The 11,334-nt window shown below is 40.8% G+C and overlaps 1 protein-coding gene across 1 annotated transcript; it reads left to right on the top strand.

Moving 5' to 3' along the window:
- The first annotated feature begins 659 nt into the window (after positions 1–659).
- On the top strand, positions 660–8,624 carry LOC311263847 (monocarboxylate transporter 2). The gene is made up of 7 exons (XM_084364183.1): positions 660–730; positions 861–1,014; positions 3,146–3,409; positions 4,020–4,163; positions 4,242–4,948; positions 5,570–5,810; positions 8,366–8,624. Exons 3-7 carry the CDS (start codon positions 3,169–3,171, stop codon positions 8,560–8,562), a joined length of 1,530 nt encoding a protein of 509 aa, XP_084220309.1. The 5' UTR covers positions 660–730; positions 861–1,014; positions 3,146–3,168; the 3' UTR covers positions 8,563–8,624.
- Positions 8,625–11,334: the final 2,710 nt, after the last annotated feature.

Below are 11,334 nucleotides of genomic sequence, written 5' to 3'. Positions count from 1 at the left end.
TGGAACGACCCTGTTATAAACTCCATCAGTGCACACCGAGACCAACTTCTTCATCCACTCATTTTTTGATGAATGATAGCAAATCCTAAAACCAGAAAAATAGGCTAATGTAAGCTAGTTGCAAATTAAGCAAACTATTTTATATTTAATGTCTTGCTAACTTGGGGAGAAAGCCGACTAGAAAGAAATGTAACAGCTAATGATTAATGAACACACTTGTCACTATGATTGCTATCTTACCAGAGATGAATGGAGAAAAATCCTACTCCAGTGAGTAAACGTCTGTGTCCCAAAAATGGTTAGTACGCAAAAGGAATTCCCTACATGTTTTCTGCTGCACATCGTTTATTTTTACCGCACATGCGCACCAGTTATGTTCTCCCCTGATCACAACTGTCTGTTTGAAGGAAATAACTGGAATAATTTACATTTTCCCTTTCTGATTCATAATAATAGGGCTGCTCTCCCGTGCAGTAGACGATGTTGCTCCTTTATGTCTTCTACATGGATCATCAGCTGGTGATAAAACTGACTATTTGCTTGAGACATGTAACATAATATGTACAGCATGTGGCCATGCTGCTCATGCTCTTAACTCCGAATCACGTGCACTCACATGTACACACAAAAGCTTACAAAACAGTCTTGAAACTTTGCCCTGCATGCTGCGTGTGCCTTCGTTTTCAGCGTGTCGACACGCTGACGCATAGACAGGAAATGGGTTGCAAAGGTCTGTCCAGGTTCACAGCTCGTGCACGTGTGTTACACATGAACTCCAGCCCAGGATTTCACATGACAAGGCACATGTCTGACTTACTTAACATGCTTTTAAACCCTTCTCGTTGTTTTTGCACATTTAGATGCCTGTCAGGCATGGTGCACCTTCTGCTGTGTGATCGACACCACCACCACCACCACCACTTCATGTGACATGGCATCAGGTTACAGCACCACAACAAGCTTGTAGAGCTGGCCGGCAGGAGGAGCACCATGGCTTCAATCTGACCACAACAGGTACTGTATGGTGATTTTACACAGAATATCAAGTGTCTAACGTTTAAATTGTACAGTATTGTGACTGTTGTGATTCACCTTAGCTTGTATTGTGAGCTTTCAGGTCATGATCCAGATTTGGGTCTCGTCCAGTCACATGCACAGGGGGTAATCTCCATAATTAAAATGCTTGAAAATCCTTTATAAACAGGTTTTTTATGCAGTCTGCGAAGCACAATTATTATTATTTCTGTGTGCGTTATGTATTTTTCATTAATGGAGAGAGGAATTGAGCTAAATCCTATCATGCATCATAAATTTAATCTACTAGCACTGACTGTGGTCCACAGAAATGAAAAACAGCTTACAATGGCACAGTTTCACTCTTTATTCACTTCTGACTGATTTTAACACTGCTGTGTTCATTTCTCACAGGGTGTTTAAGCTGTCCTTGTGTCACAAATGATCTATTCTGCTTAAATAAAGATGTTTTTTGCAGATAAATGTCATATCCAATACCAGAAAATTTCACCTGGTGTACCTGTGGTGACTGATGTTTTATGTTAAATTCATAGCAGATTCATAAGAGTCTAACATGATGTTCATAAATAAACACGATGTAGCAGAAAAAGACCAATCCTAGCCTCTGGGTTTTGGTACTGTGGTTACACATGTGCAGACGGCTTTGGGGAGAGCTGGTTTGAGAAGACAGAATGAGATTTTATGTGTGGTGAGAAATACACCGTTAAAATTCTTCATAATAGATCTATTTCTTATGTATGAAGTCATTTCACAGGTGAAATAAAACAAAACTTTTGGAGAAGAAATTTAAACTTAAATTGTAATATTTACAATACTAATGAGGTAATAATACCAACTCAGAAATATTTATGTTTCCATAACTGAATAAACAAGCTGTTCTCAGTGGAAAATAAGGTCCCCAGAACACTGTTTGAAGCTAGAAAGGTGGCAGGGTCCGCCACATAGAAACAAAGTAAAACAGTATGAAATTGTGTTGTCCTTTAAGGTCAGTTTGGTTATTCATATTATTCAGTCATGAAAACAAAGAGAGTTTGTTTATTTAGATTGTTAAGACATGAAAGGCAGTAAATTCAAAAAATACATAGTGTCCCTTTAAAGTAAAGACTATATAATAGCAGATGACAAATGAGGCACAAGCATTAGAAATTCTATGTGTTACACAAATTTGGTGATTGCTGTACAAACAGGGAAGGAAATAACATTTTACTCGGTTATGGTTATGATGTGGTTTATGCTATAAAAACGTACTCCAATAAAATTAAAAGAAAGTCCCTTTAAATGTACTATGAGTAAACTTTACTGGGTAACAATTGGAAAAGGGGGGTTGGTGCTGATAATGTTATACCATACAGTATATGATATATAAGATTTTAATATGATAGATCTATTAAATTAAGGAACACCCAGCTGCTTTGTGTGTACTGGAGGAACATCACGCCATCCCATCACGGTTGTGCCATCACCAGGCAACTATGCACATGTAGATAGATTGTGCATACGACTGATTATCATTTATAAAATTGCTCTTCCTCTGTTAAACGTCAGTAGAATTAGGCAGAAAAGCAAAATTCCGGCAATTAAACAGAAAAGGCAGACAATATATAAAAGAGCTCTAAAGACTGTGTATGTTTAATAATCAGCTACTTTAACAGAATCAGATGGCCAACACAGAAATATATAGACAAACACAAACCACAGATAGCTACATTGAAACAAAAATATGTTTTTTTGCAAACAGCCTGGCATACACAAGACACAGTGTGTAGATGTTATACTCTAGAGAGAAGCACAGGCGTGAGGGAATTTGTTGTTTTACTCACCAGTCTGAACAGCATTCTGTGACTCTTGTGCCCCCTGAAGTCCTGCTCAAACTGCTTTAAGTTCAACTTCTCTGCTTGTTCATTCTCAAAGCATAAACCACCCGCCTGCCCTACTGGGCTCCTCAAAGTTTGTAAAAAGTCTGGAACTGAATTGGGCTCGGCGGTGTAAATGTAAAGAAGTACAATACTGGAAATAAAAAATGCTTTAAGGTGAATAATTTTTTTTTTTAAAGTTGTTACTTACATCCCTGTGTAAAAATGATCATTTTTATTGGTGTGTTTTCCCCGAGACGATTAAGTGTTGCAGATCAACATGGACTCTCCAGTGAAGGCTCACAAGGCGAGGACAGCAGTGGCACCAGCAGCAGCAGCAGCCCCTGATGGTGGCTACGCCTGGTTCATCCTGCTCTCCAGCTTCCTGGTCTTTGGCCTGACCTTTGGGGTCATTAAGTCCTTTGGCGTGTTCTATGTTGCAATACACAAATACTTTGAAACCACCGCAACAGGAACATCTTGGATTACCTCTATTGCGGTGGCTACCATTCATGTTGTAGGTAATTATCACAACCTTTCTTCTCTTTAAAGCCGCTGTATTTATACAACAACAAAAAAAACAACAACTGACAAACAGACGCTCTAGGACATCAATATGTTTTTTACTGTTCATTTTGAAAAATAATTCCTTAATTACACATTCATATCTTACAAATTCCCTCCACTCCTTTCTGACCTCGATGCCAAACACAGACTTCTTGAGCTTTTGACCACCAGGTGGCTCTCTCCTACATCTCAGGAGATTGTTCAACTGTAGGTGCCAAGACCTTTCTTGTATTTAATAAATTGTAACACTTAAATCAGACACAAAACTATAGGAAAATACAAGAAGTCTGTTTAAATTTTTGACCAAATGAGTGTGTGGGTAAATGAAATTATTATCTGCTGCAAATGTGGGAACTACCAGGCAGAGCAAGAGGCACTGGGATTAATTTAATAACTTAAACCTCTTTAAGTCTTTTAGGTTTAACTTAATGTCTGTTTTCAGTGAGAATATTAGTCAGACAGAATTATTTTTCAAGTGGTTCATAATCATACTTCAATTTTGTTGAAGTACTGTTTATGTCCTGAATAGGATTCTATGTAAGTGTCCTGTGTGTCCTTCTGCAGCTCCTATAGCATCTGCTCTGAGTGCTCGCTACAGCCATCGCTCCGTAGTGATAATGGGAGGACTGATCTGCAGCATAGGCGTCATGTTGGGGGCTTTTACTCGTAACCTAATTGAACTCTACTTAACAGTTGGGCTCCTAAACGGTGAGTGATTTAGACGCACGACACAAATTTAAAAGCATATGCACAACATGTGACATTCACTGGTCTCGTCTGCTGTAGGTTTTGGTTATGCATTGACATGGACCCCCACCGTAACCATGCTGGGCTTGTACTTTGAGAAGAGGCGGCCGGTGGCAAACGCTTTGGCCAGCGCTGGAGAGTGCGTCCTTACCTTTGTCCTGACACCTCTGTTCCAGCTGTTGATTGACAGCTACTCCTGGAGGGGTGCTTTGCTAATCCTGGGAGGTCTGCAGCTCAACCTGTGTGTTTGCGGGATGCTGCTGAAGCCCCTAAAAGCAACCAGAGATGTAACTTGTGACAAAGCAGAGGAGGAGGGCTTGCGCCTGGAATTGCTCCCAAAAGACGACTCAGAAGAGAGTAAACCAACCTACCTAGAGGCGGAGGAGCAAGGGATATCTGAGGCTTCTGATCAGGGGACAGTCAAAGCATGTCTTGAAGAGAGACCTAACTCAACCATGAAAGTACAAGACTCAAACAACAGGACTAAGAGAGGTGAACTCAGGACCAAAATCCTTCAATATGTTGATTACACCCTCATCACCAACAGCAGATTCATGGTCTACTCGATGTTTGGACTTTTTGCTGCACTGGGTTTCTTCGCCCCGGCTCTCTTCCTGGTTCCATATGCCCGTAGCAAGGGGATCGAGGAGTACCAGGCGGCTGCACTCATGTCCATATCTGCAGTGTTGGACCTGTTTGGAAGGGTGTTCTTTGGCTGGGTGGCAAACTTAAGACTGGTACAGACGGTACGTTGAGTTTAATGGTTGCCCAGGGCAACAATATCTTGAAAGCAGAGGTGTCAAATTCATACTCCAAACAAATATGGGGCGCCATATCATCAGAGCACCGGCTAACTGCTGGTAAGTGTATAATGCTGTTAGCTAGTTAGTTCAACAAACCATACAGCCAACCCCCTGAGGCTTGGGCTATATATTGGATTATCGTCTCTTGTACAAAGTGATATTATGAGAGTGGACCGCCAGGAGCTAGCTTGTTAGCATGCTAACTTCCATAAAGATCTCTACAACACAATGGCAAGAACCCATGTCAAAACTGTACTGTGCTATATTACTTATTATTCTTTTATTAAGTTTAGTTTTTGCATGTTGTAAACTTAAATTCTTACATATGCACTATTAAAGGAAAAAGTCAAGCATGTTCAATTTCTGGCCAAAGACGTATTTTGTGAGGTCTCACTGACTTTGACCTTTGACCTCCAATGTCTAATCAGTTCATCCTAGAGTCCAAGTGGATAGTTATGCCAAATTTGACCTTGAAAGGCAGATTTTTATACAGAGTCAAGCTTGACAAGACAGCAAATAAGCGTGCGTGAAGGCTGACACACAGTTTGTCTCTGCTCCGACCAGGTGCAGCAGTTGGCGGCTACGGTGATTCTGCTGGCTACTGTGTTGCTCCTCTGCCCGCTGGCCTCGTCGTTCTTAGAGCTGGCTGCTTTCAGCGCAGCTTACGGCCTTGCGTTCGGCGCCACGGTCGCCGTCCACATCACCGTGCTGGCTGAGGTTGTGGGGGTCCACAGGCTTGGCAGTGCACTGGGGTTCTTCATGCTCATTCGCAGCAGCGGAGGCCTGCTCGGACCGCCCATTGCTGGTGGGTGAGAAAGATGCTTTGATAGTGCGAGTACATGGTGTACTTACTTTGCATATCAAAACGAAGTGGATTTCAGCTTTGAGTTGTTGCTGTAAAATTCCCTGTGATCTGCTCCGCCGTGCTAACTGGCTGGCAGCAGGAAATAAACACAAAGCTGCACAGAGTGAAAGAACAGAATTGTATTTAATTTAGCGTACGTTAACATTTATTTTTGCTTCACAAAAACCCCAAATCATTAACTCAAGGTTACAGTGTCTATCATTTTCCTGGGCCCATTCTTCCAACGCATTAAATCTCACACAATGGATGTGCCTATTCACCGTTCAGCATTGTAACTACAGCCCAGTGAGCCTATTCAGCCAAAATGAGATTTTTATACCTTCATGACATGCAGCACCACCCTTCAATTAATCAGGAATTTTGTCGATGGTCCATCCCCCTGGAGCTGACGTTTTTATATTCAGAGAGCAGCTGTGCAAAAATTTTAATATCATGATACTTTATGGGTGTGTTAATTTCATGGCTGGTCGCTTTCTTAAACATTTGAATGGAGTTTCTTCACCGCTGACTTATCATTCTGTTTCCTGTCCAGGTTCATACACTGTGTCCGACACAACATGTGAACAACCGTGATACCAAAATGGCACAAAAAGGAGTAGAAAAAACAAAATGTCTTATAAATGGCAAATAGGATTTTCTTTTGTCTTTTTTCTTTTTTGGTCAAATTTATGGGCTTAGCAAAACATGATACTTTGATCACTTGGTCACTTGCAGGTGTAGCATACAGTAGGTTTATCAGAGTTATCTCACTGAAAACAGTTGGCTAATGTGTCCGAAAATAACACTGATAATACGTTGAAAACCAAAACAATGTACTGAAAGACACTAAAACGGTCAGTAGAGCTGAGAGCAGCAGATTAAAGCGATATGTCTCCGAAGCTTCATCACTAAGAAAACACTCTTCATAGTGATTATGAATATGATTAAAGTCTACTTGCCTGTCCACCAAAACTATGAACCACCACGCTCTGCCTGTGCACTCATAGCGCAGAGAAAGTGCAGTCTAAATTTCCTGATACCAAGAACTTCTGAGAGAGGCCTTAAGGCAAAGGGGTGGTATTTTTTTGGTTTGATACTTTCAAAATCAAGCCTACTCTCTCAGGTTACCAACCCCAGCTTTAACTTATGGGAAAATGCATAAAACATTCAACAAACACATGAAATATTATGGACAACCTCCATTTAAAGTATTTTGCAGGAATTTCACCCTTCTTCTCTCAGTGTTAAAATCCTCGTCTGCTTTTCATGAAGTACATTTCCTCTCTTGTAAGGAGGATGGATTTAGAAAGGAAAATCAATCCCGTTATCTGTGCACCTAACACGAACTGTCCCTCCAGACTACATTTTAAAGTAAACAAACAGGTTTGTTAGTGGCTGGAAAACTTCTCAAATGTGTGTTTTCAATTATCTTCATCAATCTATTCAACTGTGAAAAATAAAAAGTACTCAGTAGCTGTTAAACCAAAATGGCAGACGCCCCCAGTGCTCGCATCCACTAGAATAAAATCTTCTTTTCGTGTCCACTGAACATAAACAGTACAGTACTGCAGTCATACCACCCAAAGTGCTTCCTTCAACCCGCTGAACATTTGAGCCTGATTACTGAGGTTATGACCCATTTTCACACACAACTCTAAACAATAGCAATAAATTCAGCCTGCGAAACACCCAGCTTGACTTTGGCACCTAAACACAACAACCCCTGCCAGAAAGCGTCCTGCCTCTGAGCACAGGCAGCGGTAAATCAGCTGGGGAAACCTCTCCAGCAGAGTGGAAAAATAATACATCTACATAATTGGGGATTGGATTCATGTGATGGTATTTATGGATTTACAAGAAGGCTTTTGTGCAGCAAAAAACAGGGTAGAAGTGATTTGAGCTATTAAAGTGTGGCTGGTTGCTTTTCTTTCACTCTGCAGGATGTATGTGTGCAGGACTTTCTCCGTTTCTGTCCTTCTTCTGTTCATTTTCCTTTTGATATCTACATTAGTCCATGTTCCTGAACACCTCCTAATTAGGATTAAAGCACTGCCATCACATGTAAATGTTCAATTAAAGGTAACGCTAAAGGCTCAAACTGACCTCAAATAAAGTTAAGGGGCTAATTAAAGTGAAGGTGGTGTCCTATTTATAACTCAACATGGTCCCCCTGACACAGAAGCTATTTCTAACTTATTTACTGTACCGTTCAGTACTCTGAGCACTTTGAAGAGCAGGGAGTTGATGGATGTTGAGGATTCATCAAAGCGCTCTAATTATGTTTCCTTCACGGGAGGACGGTATGCTAAAATGAATCTTCGTGCAGTCCTCTCTTCCTTATCTCTGCCTCGTTCATAACTGTCAGTAAGTGAAGCCAAAATGATACAATTATTGTAATGGTGCTATGTTTTGGCCAGCAAAGGCGCATTCCAGTCAGGAATTATTCTTGTCATTAGATGAAATATGATAGTGTGATATGAAAGCTGCATATCGTTCACTCGCACTTTTCTTTTCAGGGTTCTTCATAGACAAGATGAGTGATTACGGAACGGGGTTCCTCATGGCAGGAGTGGCTCTCCTCGTATCTGCCATGTTCCTGCTCCTCCTCCATCAGATGAACCGCAGGGGTCAGGGGTCGACTACCAAGCACCATATGCATACAGACAAAATGGGACAAAACAGCCAAGAAGTCAAAGAGCTGGACGTGACATGAGGGAAGGAAAATTATTCCTGGTCCAATAGATGATGAGTTATAAAGAGATCTGGATCATGAAGACTGAGGCAGGGTCTTACTAATGGAGAAATATTAAGTTCAGAGAAACAGAAGGGGCCTTTCAGAGTCAGCTGGTGTTGGTCTGGTTGTTGGAGTCAATATCTCTGTCTGTCACACAGAGAAGAGTGTATGTTATCAGGGAATTATGAGACTAATAAAACATTTACACATTCATAGTGCAGCTGGTGTTTATTATCAATGGGCAGGCAGTGAACAGGAGACATACAGCGTCCTCCCTTATTGTAAACCAAGAGCTCTCTCATTGCTTAATATGATCATTTGTATGCAATCAACAACTGGCGATTACTAATTTCCTTTCTAATGTGATTAGTTGCTCGAGCTGTGAACTGAATGCCCTATTAAGATAGTAAATTCAAATTAAATTAAATCTGGATACTTCATGGTACCAGAATCCGGGGAAGTATTGTGAGTAGACAAATCGCCATTACTGTGGTGGCGTCTGCCTGCACTATCCGCACATTTGAACTCAAGCTGTCCTAAGAAGTGAATTGTTTGTCTACTGTTATGTTTCCTTTCTTTTGACAATGACGTGTAGGAAATCTGAATGAACCAGAGCAGTTCTCAGCTGCTCCAACAGATGTGGCAAACTTTAACTTTGGGGGAAAAAAACTCAATGGCAAAGCACACAAGCCATTACTCATGTCTGAGTCCTCATACAGTCTCTAAAGTGATATAATAAATAAAACTGAACTATCTGAGATGTTCTAAACTGGAGTAACATACTGTCACTCTCCTTTAAAGAAAACTGCAGATGCTGTGTATTTATGTCGCTGAGGTGCAAAATGTGTCACTACTGTGACAACCATCAAGCCTACTGAGTTTGAATTGTTCTCTATCAAAGCACAAGCTCAGAGGCTGATTCAAAAATCAGCAGCCTGTGTTTTACCCATGCTTTCCTTAAGTCAGACTTTGTTATGTAATGTTTTTGTCCTTTATAGCAATAATGTTATGTTTGATTGAATGCTGCGCTGCCAAACAAGAATGTGACTCTGGCTCCCTCCTGTGAAAAGCTACTGATATTGCAGCTGTAACCTTCACAGCTGCAGTACAGCGCTGAGAAGTGCAGATATTATTATCCCACAGGGAAGACTGGAGAATTTAGATGTAGACCAAACAACCAGATTACAGTAGGTTGCATCAGTTGTTGGTTCAGTGCTCAAACTCGACGCAGGACCCTCCGGTGCTTAAAGTCAGAAAGTAAAAGAAAGTGAAGAAGTTGAATTATAAGCTTTTCCTTATTTCTGAAGTGTAAAATTATGTGCAGAAACAAAAGAACAAGTTCTGAATGGTTCAGTGAGGTTCAGTCCCATTGCAGCCTGAACCCCAGTGAGGAAAGCTTTTCTTCGTTTTCTTCCTCTGCTGCAGAATGTTTGGTATGTGCAACCATCAAGAAAAGTAGCTTTCATAACCCCGAACCAACAAGAGGCACCAGATAAACATCTTCAACCTGGTATAATTCAAATAAAACGGGTATAAATAAACATGTCACTCTGCATAAATCTGCAATAACAAACTCCAAACCACGATTTACAAACAGTGGCCCACACTGGAACCCCTTCGCCCCTACGAACAGAAAAAAGCTACACACACACCACACACATACACACACACTCAGACACATGTACACACAGCAAAGGAAAGAGACTGCAGAAAAGAAAACTTGCCACAACAAGAGAGCTGGTCATGAAATACCACAAGCCTTTGATCTGCCAGACAGGAACAAAGACATAATCCATGTTTCATAGAAACTCTTCATGAAAACCAAACACACACAGAGACACACACACAGTATGGCATGGTTGACTGCAAAGAGAGAGAAGAGGCTATACTATCAGAGAAAGGACGGTTCTAAACTATCAGAGGATTTCTCACCTTAAATCTACTGTAACTTGATCCACAAAGAAGTCTGATCTTTTAATTGCACGTCAGCCTGCCTGCAGTACCAAACCTCGTATTACAGTAACACACAATGTCTCTGCACAGTAAAGGAAAGATATGTCTGACAGAGCAACAGAAAAAACAGGCAATGTGGACCTCCTTGACCTTGCAGTATATGTATTTAAGTAACCTTAGAGGTAGAGTGCCTCCACCAGTTTTACACCTGAAGTTCAGTTTACTCGTCACGAGGAGACTCGTCAACATTTAAAAACAGTTGTACAATGTCTTCTGTGTCTCTGAAGGGAGACCAGTGTTTGAAAAAAAATACCTGATGATGTCATCAGGGTTACTTCGTTTTGGGCGAGACACTTTCCATTGTTAATAAGTTACTATGTTTGTACTTCCAGTTGAGTAAGAAAGTGTAAGAAATGTTCATGATTTGTTCTAGGACGTAAAATACGTCAGTGAATACGCCATGATTGAATTATAAAGCGCTCATGTGTCTTAAAAAAGGTGGTTGCTAACCAGTTAAACGTCATCACACCGAACACAGAGACTCATCTATTCACGAGTCCATCTTTTCTTTTTTTTCCGAGCGATTGCATCTACGCTTCAAAGATCACAAAAGTGGTGTTTATTTGTGAAGATTATCGTGCTAAACAAAACTATAAAAAGTATATAAACTTGTTCGTGCCACAAAGTTTATATTCGGCAATAATCCAAAACCCAACTGAATAATCCTGTTGGCTTTTTGTCGAGGGAACCAGGGTGATGCTAACTTCCGGGTTAGCCTACAAAAACACATCATCCCTG

The sequence above is a fragment of the Pagrus pagrus genome, assembly GCF_965226575.1.
Source record: "Pagrus pagrus genome assembly, chromosome: 10".
Taxonomy (NCBI): Eukaryota; Metazoa; Chordata; class Actinopteri; order Spariformes; family Sparidae; genus Pagrus; species Pagrus pagrus.
Note: the sequence above shows the minus strand (reverse complement) of the source record. Positions and strands in the feature narration are given on the sequence as shown.

Coding starts and splice junctions, on each gene's coding strand:
- LOC311263847 (XM_084364183.1), top strand. CDS start 3,169: ATGGACTCTCCAGTGAAGGCTCACAAGGCGAGGACAGCAGTGGCACCA. Junction 4,164..4,241: donor AACAGTTGGGCTCCTAAACG/GTGAGTGATTTA, acceptor CGTCTGCTGTAG/GTTTTGGTTATGCATTGACA. Junction 5,811..8,365: donor GCTCGGACCGCCCATTGCTG/GTGGGTGAGAAA, acceptor TTTTCTTTTCAG/GGTTCTTCATAGACAAGATG.